Source organism: Biomphalaria glabrata, chromosome 12, assembly GCF_947242115.1.
Source record: "Biomphalaria glabrata chromosome 12, xgBioGlab47.1, whole genome shotgun sequence".
Lineage (NCBI taxonomy): Eukaryota > Metazoa > Mollusca > Gastropoda > Planorbidae > Biomphalaria > Biomphalaria glabrata.
In genome coordinates, this window is record NC_074722.1 from 16,650,944 (window position 1) to 16,662,966 (window position 12,023).

The window sequence follows — 12,023 nt, forward strand, 5'->3', positions numbered from 1 at the left end:
TACATATTTCTAATTGAACGACAAAGTACACTTCTTATCATCATACATGTGTTTTTCTTCCCAACCTACTGTTGTCTATTACTATGGCAAGGGCTAAAGAGCGCCGAACCAACAAAAAGCTGAGAGAAGAAGCAGGCCTATCTGCAACTGACCTAATCACCCATGCCACATATGCGGCCGGCTTTTTAAAGCGAGGATTGGACTTTACAGCCATCTTCGAGTTCATAGGAGATGAGAAATGTGTTCATCTTCGACCACTAAGAAGGAGCTATATATATATGTGCGTTTTAACCCCATCATACATGTTTTTTTTCCACCCAATTACTCAGGTGTCTTATCATAATACATGATTTTATTTCTGCCACGCTGTTTTAAAACAGTTGAGTGGACAGTTGACCAGTGTACGGTCAGTACAGCATCTTTGTCTGTGTGACGAGAGGTCTTGGTGATCTTAAATGCTAGTAATTGTTTTCAATATTTCTATTCCTGTACCTGTGACGGCCTGTAAGTGTCTATTACCATCGTACATGCATTTTTCTCCCAATACAGGTGTTAATTACCATCATACATTTCATTCTCTCATCATGCACGTTTAAGACTCGTTCTAAATGACCTCATTTACACCCAGGGAGGGGGGGTGTATCTCGTACCCCATTCAATTCTTCCATAGCTAGCAGAATCTTATTGCAAATGTCCATATTTTCATCATATTAGTTTTGTTTCACATGTTTTAAAAGTTACTTCAGAATGGAAGATCATTATATCCTCTTCCAAACAGAGGGCAGGGTTCAAACCGGATACATTGAGTCGAAGGTTCAAAGTGCAAACCACACGGCTATGCAGTCATTATTTGTGTATATAGATATTTACTAATAAAACCTTCCTTTGTAATGCAATCAGCTATTATTATCTTATCATTATTTTCACAATGGTGTAAGAGATTTTAACGAGAAGTGAGCTTGCGCTCCCAGAGCTATATTTTTATGTATTCTATTTTTTATAGGCTAGTACCAAATTTATTATTTGTACTTCCGCTTTTTGTGTAGGTTAGGGTGGGGTGTATAAAAAGTGATGCCACGCTGTTTTAAAACAGTTGAGTGGACAGTTGACCAGTGTACGGTCAGTACAGCATCTTTGTCTGTGTGACGAGAGGTCTTGGTGATCTTAAATGCTAGTAATTGTTTTCAATATTTCTATTTCTGTACCTGTGACGGCCTGTAAGTTTGTAACTATTTTATATTTTCTTTTACTAGATCTATGGCACACTGTGTGTAAATATGCTTAATATATTTTAATTTAGTTTTATTTTCTAGTTGGCAGTTGTATGTTTTGAGCATGTTAATTTAAAGATGGCGGCGTCCATCAGTCCTGCTTTGAGTTTTCTAGATCTAATAGAATATATGATTTTATGTATTGCAGGCTATTATTACTGCTGCAATTACACTGCTGCTATTGAGTATTACTCTGCTTTTAGCTGCTGCAATTACACTGCTGTTTTAACTGCTGATTATAACTGCTATTACTCTGCTGTAACCTCTTGCTGTAAATCTAGAATCTAGTGTTATTTTGTTTTTGTAGTGTAGCCTAAAGTGGCTTAGTAAACTTAGTTATAGTCTGTTTCTGTTCTTAGTGAATACTAATAGTAAGGTACTAAGGCTAAGGTGTTCTTGTTTTAGTGTTATGGGTTGGTTGTAGTAGTAGGATATTGTAGATCTAGACTAGTTTATTGTAGTGTGTTAGTGTAGATCTAGACTAGTGTAGTAGTTTTAATGGTTTAGTTAGAAAGTTGGTTTGGTTAGTTTGCTAGTGTTTGTAGTGGTGTAGATTTAGAGGGTTTTAGTTAGTTGATGGGTTCAGTTGTAGTGGCCAGTCAAGTTAGTGTATATATTATATTTTATTATTGATTCATTTATTTTTATGTAAATAAAGTTTCGTTTTGTTTATTTATCCTAAACTAAAGTTTCGTTATCTTGCTTTCATTTAGTTTAGGTTAGTATGTCTGGTTACTTAGGCGACTCTAGCCCCTTGGTCGTAGACTGAGGTGTTACAGATTGAGCCCACCCAGTAGCGTAAACATCTGCCTACTGTTGGTAAATTTTAATGTTGAGCAGAGAATAGGTATCTCCCACTCGCGCCTGCCTGACCTGCTCACAGAGATAATAATAATCATGTTTATTAGGAAATCTAGATCTATAAGTCAATAGAAAACTTAAATGTTTAAAACAAGACTTTTGTTTTTAGGAAATCAATGTTTATGAGTATATTTTTATTCAAATGATTTGCTCTTTTTTTTACAGTTCCCATTTTCAGGTGACATGCTCTTGATCGGGTCAAAACCCTGGGTGGGTGGACACGGTTGGCGCCTAAGCTGGTCTTTAAAGCCTTTCCGTGGGGCGTCTGTCTTACGTCGACACCTTTTAGCGGAACGCGGTCAACGAATTTGCATACACTGCCGCCTCTTTCGGTTTATCTATAAACCTCGGGAAAACAAAATTCATGCTCCATGTGACAAGTCAAAAACTCGCTGTCAGAGTCACTCAAATTTATCACAGCATTAATTATTATTTATCTTTATATTTTTATTTTATTTTAATTATTTCTCCATCCTACCCCTAAATTATTCACCCGCCACACCTTTTCCCCTCCAGGCTAGACTTAGTTGACCACATTGGAGATAGTTAAGGCGCGTCCTTTCATTTATTTTCCCTTGACCGGGGCAAAGATACACACAGACTCTTTGATCTTATCGGCAGGATGTCTGACAGCCGCAGTGGACACCACCTTGTGTGGAATGCAAGTCACTCCTCCCCCCCCCCCCTTTCTCCTATGTCTCTCTTTGATCTAGGAGACCACGAGGACAAACACGCCCATTGACCTCCCAATGTGCGAATCCCATCTCTTGTCGGACTTCACCCACGTGTAAGATAATTCTAAGCCTAGGACATTTCCTGTGTCCGCCCACATTTTCCAGGCCTTTGTATATAAGGTAAATTAAATCGAGTCAGACTCTCTCTTTCTCATTCGAGCTGAGCTATCGAGTCTGGACTACTTCATTTATCCTTTCTCCTAGAGGAATACCTGGTGCCTCCCTCAGGTGTCTGCCTATTTGCCTATTTATTTATTGGATCACCTATTTGTTTGATATCAAGAATCACCTACTATCTTTGTGCTTAGTGCTATTCAGCACTGCACTAGCTCACTGACCTGCGCCTATCTATGCGCTGAGTGCTATTCAGCACTGCACTAGCCCACTGGCCTATTTATCTATTGGATTAATCACCTATTTGCTATCAAGAATTATTTACCTGCATTTGTGCTTAGTGCTATTCAGCACTGCACTAGCCTACTGAGATCTACTCAACTCTACCACTTGGCGCTATCGGCCTTGCCCGCCTATTCGACAGCCCACCTGTCAACCTATTAGGTGCGACGTCCCTATAGACCAGATCTGTGTGAGACGTCATAGTTACGCCAAACCCTCTGCAACTCACTGGACCCATCCTGTCATCACGCTGCCCACGGCAGATCAGCTCTGCCCGCAGTAAGCTTCTGCCCACGGTAGCCGGCCACCCGCCCTACTGTGCCAACTACAGATATCAGAACTTTGGATTGGAACTCCACAAGAACTGAATCACCGGCGTCCCTCTATCCGCTAGAGCGCCACCTCCAGCTGCAGAACCTCAAACCAGGACACAGCCAGCTGCGACATCAACAGGAAAACCAGCTAAGTCAGAGGACAAAGTGACATACTCTCTTATTAAGTGCAAGAGTGATGATTAAATCTAGTATTATTTAGAGCTAGACGCAAACCCTCCCCCCTTTTATTCTTATATGTATATTTATGTAAATAAATATTCTTCATTTTTAACTTTTGTATCTATCTTTCATTGCTTGTCTCGTTGCGTGCCTGCTCCCGATTCATATGCTGATAGGTTGGTGTGAGATAGCTTTAAAAATAATCATCCCCTAGACATTAAACGCGCCAAACACACGTCACATTTCACCACCTGTCACACTCCAGAAGTCACCCAATAAAACCTACTCAGACCCAAGGATCACCGTAAACGGACAGCCTCTTACCCTGGTAGACAACTTCACATATTTGGGTAGTATAGTATCAAATGACGCCTCACTTTCAAGGGAAGTTGATAACCGTCAGACCAGGACTGGTAGTGCTTTTGGACGCCTTCAGGCGAGAGTTTGGCGGAATAAATCGCTCCGCCTGCCTACAAAAATCAATGTCTACCAAGCGGAGGTTATCTCAACCTTTCTAGTAGGTTCTGAGACATGGGTATTATATAGAAAGCAACTAAGAATACTTGAGCGCTTTCACCAAAGATGCTTGCGCTCCATCATGGACATACGGTGGCAAGACCGCATTACAAACAGCGATGTCCTTGCGAACGCCGGTATGGGCAGTATAGAGGGACTTCTTATGGTCCGACAATTACGCTGGGCAGGGCACGTACCCCGTATGGGAGATAAACGTATGTCAACCGTAGTCTTTTTTGCTGAGTAAGATATACACACTCGCTTAATCAAGATGTTTTTTTCTTCGTGTTAACCGTGTATTGGCACGAGGTAAAAAATGGTCCATTTGTGTTTCTACCTCTCCTTCATTAGTTATATAGAGCACAATGGCCGCCATTAGACGTTGAAGAACATTTCGCTCCACGTCTGTTATGGTGATCTATCATTAGAATGTTATATACTCAAATAGATTGATATGTTTGTTTAGCCAACATTTGTATCGGGTGCGGGGGGGGGGGGGATTGGGATTAGTAGAAAAATGTTCCGTTTTTGAAATGTATCATTCATTAGTTATTAAGAGCAAATAAATATCTCTCTTAAAAAGGCTTATCAGATGTATTAGTGGGAATTCTATTTAAAAAAAAAAGTATTTTTATTATATACTTGTTATCAAATCTGTTTGTTTCAAAAGAGCTTTTTAAAATGTTTTTTGAAGCCTATTTTCTTTTTGTTTTATTTTTGCAAGAGTTTTTTTTAGCAAGCCTATGTTCAGTTAAGTGTTTTTTTTAAGCCTATGTTCAGTTAAGTGTTTTTGTTTTAAGCCTATGTTCAGTTAAGTGTTTTTGTTTTAAGCCTATGTTCAGTTAAGTGTTTTTGTTTTTAGCTTATGTTCAGTTAAGTGTTTTTGTTTTTAGCCTATGTTCAGTTAAGTGTTTTTATTTTTAAGCCTTTGTTGTTGTTATTTTAGTAGACATCTGCCAATGTCATATGTCGGATGAAGAAAGAGTAGATTGCACAAACCTACTAGACTTACGCGAATGTCTGATCCATGTAGCATTCAAATGGCCTGAAGTGAAACTCCCAAAGCTGATAAACCCGACACTCTGGTCTATTTAACAACAATAGCCTGAGCAGTTCGTCGGGCGTCTCAGCCTTATAGACCAGAGAGAGACTCGAACAGCTGCTATTCAGTCTCAGATGTATAGGCTACAAGAAACAGAAAGTTCTTAGCAAAATGTTCCAAATATCACTTTTATATCGACTTTATTATTTTACTTGAAATAATCTTATTTTGTAAACTATATGTCAATCTTACGATAAAGTAATGAATTCTAATCTAATTCTTATTTCATTAAAATGGCCTGGTCACCAAAAGGCTAAATAAACGATTTGCCTCTTGGTCTAATATATAAACACTACATTTCTTCATTTGTTCGTCTAGTGGAAACAAGTGATGAATTTAACAAGTTAAAAAAATTGAAAAAAAAAACTTATTTGTAAGAGATAAGTATACAAAATAATTGAGACTAAAATAAAGTCCATTGGATGATTGTATTTTAAAACTGATTAACATGAAAAACTGTTTATTAATTGTTTTTTAAAACTATATTCAATAGCAAACATTTTATTTAAATTACAAGTAGACTGTGCAAAAGTAAATACTTAATTTAGTAAAACTATTTTAGTAATATTTTTGTTTAGAAAAAAATCATACAATCGTTTGCAATGTGTTCAAAGTATACGGACAAATCATTGCTATAGTCTTGACTGTTGTTCCGTTTTTTACTTGTAACAATGGTGCTATTTTATGTAAAAAAAACAACAACAACAACAACTGATTGAACAGTTAGTTATACAAATTAAACTTTTCACTTTTAGACAGAAAAACGTAACTGTTGCATCAGAACTTTGTAACATTTAAAATACAATATCGGATTTTCAATATTTTAAAAATAGTTTTTGAGATTTAAATCGGGCGTTTGGACGGACGAACAGACAACACTATACTAATAACGAACATTTCCCTTCTTGTAGGCCTCCAAAAATTATAAAAGCAAATTGATATTTTTTTGAGTAATAAAAAAAAAATGCAATACTTGAGAAAAATATTTTTTACCTCGCTGACATTATTACAGATTGCACAGTACAAGTTGTAATAGACCACCTCGGTCTCTACATCAACGACTCTCAAGAACGTGTCCAACGTCGTCTGTGTCACATTGACATCTTCTTGACAAAGTCGTCTCACCTCTTCCTTATCATAACCACTGGGGCACGAGCGAATACAAAGCATGGGGAAATTTGAAATGGACGCATCGTCACAGTATAAAGTTGGCGAGGCTGGAGAAAGAACTTTCGAGACTATCAAAGACGTGGGACTGGACGAGATATCCTCACAACAGATGCCATAGAGTTCACAAGCCGGTCTCTTGCAGTCACAGTCCAAACAGTGGACATTCAAGTTGAACGTATTTCTATTTACTTTCACTCCGTTCTCACATCTATCAGCGCAGACTTCTTGGTGATAATCAATGGCTGACTTGGCCGACTTATTCCACAGATAATAAAAATTTAAGTCTGGGTTGTCATGATACAACAACTGTTCGTTGATTATTCCAGGGGTTATAAAAGAAAAGTCACATAGTGATCGAATCTTCAAGTCACTCTTTTCTATTAAGATGCACACGGAAAATAGTATGGTCCAATGTCTGGAATACATCACGTTGGACTGTGCTGCAATAGAATCATAGTCATACTTGTAATAGAAGCGACTGTTCACACACCTACACAATAATACAGACACTCATACATACTCCGAGCGCGAGATGTGTGCCAACACCGGATTGGTTAGAATTTATGAGTCAAATGACGAAAAGATTTTTCGCAAACTTCTTTAGCAACGATTTAAATATAAGAGAGTTGTATTGACAAAAGAAATGTATGAATATAATTGTGGATGTAAAGCTTCCAAGAAAAGTATGATTCCATATTTAAGGAGGGAGGCGAGGTGACTGAGCAGTAAAGCGTTTGGCTTCCAGGGGTCTAGGGTTTGAATCCTGGTGAAGACTGTGATTTTTAATTTCGGGATCTTTGCACGCCCCTGAGTCCATCCTGATCCAACTGACATGAGCTTTACATCCTCAATTATAAAAGTAAAGTTCCCCTTTCAGACCTTGTGGTCTATAGGGCAGATCATGTAAGGTTATCTGTTTTTGTGGCCCACAGTTAACGAGGGTGTCATGTGGCTAGCACAACGACCAACCGCCTTTACTTTTCCCCTACTAGTGTCAGGTACACATTAAAGCTGGGTGGATTCAGAGGTTCCAAAGATCCCGAAATTAAAATTAACCAGGATTTGAGCTTGGGAAACCAAGCGCTTTATCGCTCAGCCACTGAACCTCCAGACACTACTGATATCTACTAATGAAAGAGTAAAAACCATAGTTCCTTTAGAAAGTAAATCTGAGTGACAACTTATTTACTATAGAGGTAGGTGCACTTTGGTACTTGAACCGGCCTTGGATAATTGGAGGCCCTTGGCGAAGTACTCGTGGTAGCCCCAAATGAAATTTAAAAAAGAAATATAAGAAACCGCGAAACAAAATTAAATTATGTATTTGATTAAAAACCTGCCCGTATGTATCTAAATTGACAAATAACTGAGATTCCTACATCGCTATTTCCACTCTCATGACACACTAGTAAACATACTATTATTAAACATAGAGTCATAGTGTTCTACTATGTTTGAAATCTGATCAAAGTTTCGCAATATTTTCACAAAAATGTTTTTTGTTAGTATTGTGCGAGGACCCCACCAACTGAAGGCATAACGAATGTCATGGGAACCCCTACATTGATGAAACTATAAAAAATTCAAAGAAAGCGTTAGGATTTATTAAAAGAAATTTCTATAAATCAAATAAGAGCATAAAACAAAAATGTTATTTAACCTGGTTAGGCCAATAATAGAATATGCATCCTCCCTCAACTCAAGAAAACATTAAGAAACTGGAACAGACACTAAATGGAGCAGTGAGATTCATAATAAACGAATTTTCACATTTGACTAGAGTAACATCTTTATTAAAATCACTAAATTTAGAAAGCCTTCAGGACAGAAGGCTCAAAAGTAAAGTAGCAATCATACATAAAACACTGAACCATAATCTTCAAATACAAAATCAAAATTTAATAAAATACTCAGAAAGACACAAAAATAAAGACACACTCCTCGTTCCATATGCTAGGACAAATTTGTACAAATGTTCTTTCTTCCCTAGCACTATTAGAGCATGGAATGGGTTGCCTGAGCTAGCTAGGAAAACCAGTGACTTGGCAGAATTTAGGTCATTTGTTAATATGCATGCTAAAATGCATGATGCGTAGGACGTAATCATCTTCTTTTTTGAAGTAACGTCTGTATTATATAAGATAAGATATGCCTAAAGGCCAACCCTGCTGGTACTAAGGATTGAATAAAGGACTGTATAGAAGAGACTGAATAAAAAAAAAGAATGAATGGGTTACTCAAAATGTTGAACTTAGCCAAGATTTCTACTGCTTTCCTTGCATCCACAAGTCTGTTACTTTCTTCACCAAACAGAAAAAAACAAACAACTTCACAAAATGCAATGAAATAAAAAAAAACCCTACTCACACAGACCTACCATCCGTTATGCAATACTTCATATATAATAACATCTTTCACCCAGAAAGCGTTTATATAGACATATATTTGTATTGGATTTGGAAAGTGTTTCTAGACTCCCAATTCAAGTGCTCGTTTGATTTGTCTGACAATTAGTTGCAGAGAGACGATCTTGTCATTACTCGTTTTCTTAGTCTCTCGCTCATTAAGACGTTATTATGTAGTTGAGGCCGACGATGGTAGGCGTCTGAGTTTGCAGACTCTTTTTGTTCCTGAGTTGTGTGTGTGTAAAACAAAAAAAAAAGTTGGCTGTTAAGACAGGAATTTTGATGGACTGGATTAGTTATACAGATCAAAGAAGAGCAACACAATAAGGTGAGTTAGTGTGACAATACACACACAAAAACTAGAGTTAATTCCTTAATTTTTAGAAGCAAGGCATGTCTTAATACTGGTTCAATTGACTCGGAGAGTTCCAGTTTTTTTCCCCTTCATTTCAACATAGAAAAGTGTCGACTCATCTGTTGCTAAGTAAAAAAAACAAAACAAAGTTGGGGGAAAACACTTACAGACAATACAGTCATTCGATAATTCTCTCGTTTGTCTTTTATCAAGAGACGAAGAGACAGATGACAAGCCGACTCAAGTTCATGGAGTTACCTTGTTGTGGACGGTCGTTGACTTGTAGCACCAAACTGCTGGTAGACAACTAAATCGCTGTATTATATTTTTCTTTTAACTTGTAAAATATTTGAAATAACTTGAATAACTTCCTTGTGAACAATATTATAAAAAAATTATTACAATTTACACAAAATAAACTTTACAATTTAGATAAAATGAACTAGATGTAGTAGACATTAGTAATAGTATAAAATGGTACTCTGAAGAAAATCGAACTCATTAGAAAAACACGTCTTTTCTGTCTGGCGTTCTGGAATCGTCTGTCCTACCCAAGACCTCTGACGACAATGCGCTTATCTTGCATTATTCACACTGTGTAGCTAACCTCTTTCCGCAGTCACTAAAGAAACACACACATAGTCCATAACAAGCCTTATTTAAAATATAAAGACATAAAGAAATATATGCTGTTAAAATAAAATACATAATAGTGAAAGAAGAACAATATGGCGTTAAAAAAAGGAAAAATAAAATCACAATTAAATACATTTTATACAGATATATTATGCATGCGTCCTTTTTACGCAATGAGTCGTGGACTACCTACACAAAGCAAGACAGAAATGTCATTTCTCTTGTGCTGCCTCCGAAGGCTCTTGAAAATCATATGACAAGAGGAAGTGCGCAATTCTGATATCCAGCATCTTTTCAGTCCTCAGACAACGCCGCTTGCGCTGGCTCGAACATGTTCGCCCGATGGAGGACAATCCATTATTTACGGGCAACTCGCGTTTGGCTCAAGAAAAACAGATCGCCCTCACCTTCGTTACGTGAATGTAATTAAACCGGACCTAAAATCAGTGAACATTGATACTGACCATTGGAAAGACAGCCCTAGATCGCACTAGATGGAGAGAGTCGGTGACCAAGAAAAAATATGGGCCTCAGCTCTGGAACCAGTGAAATCTGCCCATGTTTAGTGTAACCAGAGAATGCTGACCATGTCCTCAAAAACTGCTCTCTTTACTAAGAAGCCAGTACAAGACACTGGCCCCAAAGCACCCCTATAGAAAGAAAGTTCTCTGATTTGGAAACCACTACGCAGTTCATCTCATATACTGGTCTAGTCATCTGAACGCTCCAATAGTTCATCTTGTATATTGGTCTAGTCATCTGAACGCTCCAACATAATAATGAGAATGAAGAAGAAGAAGAAGCTCTAAAAAAAAAAAGAGTGCCACACGGAAAATGGCCAGCTCCGCTAACCACCAAAGCGATAGCCACCTTGACCTGCGGTATATGTGGACGGGAGTGTCTCTCCAAATTAGGGATCCACAGTCACAAGTAAAAGTGTTCAAGATGAACCATAGTCGTTCTACGACTGAAGGAGGCCCATATGTATATACATATGTATATATATATATATATATACATATATATATATAATATATATATATATATATATATATATATATATATATATATATATATATATATATATATATATATATATATATATATATGTGTGTGTGTTCATATTCGTGAGGGAGAAATAACGTGTACATACTTATTGCCACACAGACAGACAGAGTGAGTGGATATAAGATTTATAAAAAAAAATTCAGTCATATTTTCAGCTTTACATCATTTAAATAGAAAGTGGTTTCCTTTTTTTTTAATTGTTAAATCAATCACTGAAATAAATATTTAGGAAGTGGTTTCATTTTTTTTGTTAAATAAATCACTGAAAAGCTAATGAAGTGGTTTCATTTTTATTTCGTTAAATAGATTTCTGAAATAAATATTTAGGAAGTGGTTTCATTTTTATTTCGTTAAATAGATCACTGAAATAAATATTTATGAAGTGGTTTCATTTTTATTTCGTTAAATAGATCAATGAAATAAATATTTATGAAGTGGTTTCATTTTATTTCGTTAAATAGATCACTGAAATAAATATTTAGGAAGTGGTTTAATTTTTATTTCGTTAAATAGATCACTGAAATAAATATTTATGAAGTGGTTTCATTTTTTTTTCGTTAAATAGATCACTGAAATAAATATTTATGAAGTGGTTTCATTTTATTTCGTTAAATAGATCACTGAAATAAATATTTAGGAAGTGGTTTCATTTTTATTTCGTTAAATAGATCACTGAAATAAATATTTATGAAGTGGTTTCATTTTTATTTCGTTAAATAGATCACTGAAATAAATATTTATGAAGTGGTTTCATTTTTATTTCGTTAAATAGATCACTGAAATAAATATTTATGAAGTGGTTTCATTTTATTTCGTTAAATAGATCACTGAAATAAATATTTATGAAGTGGTTTCATTTTTATTTCGTTAAATAGATCACTGAAATAAATATTTATAAAGTGGTTTCATTTTTATTTCGTTAAATAGATCACTGAAATAAATATTTATGAAGTGGTTTCATTTTTATTTCGTTAAATAGATCACTGAAATAAATATTTGGGATTCAAACAAATAA

The 12,023-nt window shown here is 36.2% G+C and overlaps 1 protein-coding gene across 1 annotated transcript; it reads right to left on the reverse strand.

The window, feature by feature from the left end:
* Nucleotides 1-5,280: 5,280 nt before the first annotated feature.
* LOC129922133 (uncharacterized) lies at nucleotides 5,281-9,593 on the reverse strand. The gene is made up of 3 exons (XM_056006788.1): nucleotides 9,472-9,593; nucleotides 6,368-6,984; nucleotides 5,281-5,457 (listed from the first exon to the last, which is right to left on the reverse strand). The coding sequence occupies exons 2-3, from the start codon at nucleotides 6,968-6,970 to the stop codon at nucleotides 5,281-5,283; spliced, it is 780 nt and encodes a 259-aa protein (XP_055862763.1). The 5' UTR covers nucleotides 6,971-6,984; nucleotides 9,472-9,593.
* Nucleotides 9,594-12,023: the final 2,430 nt, after the last annotated feature.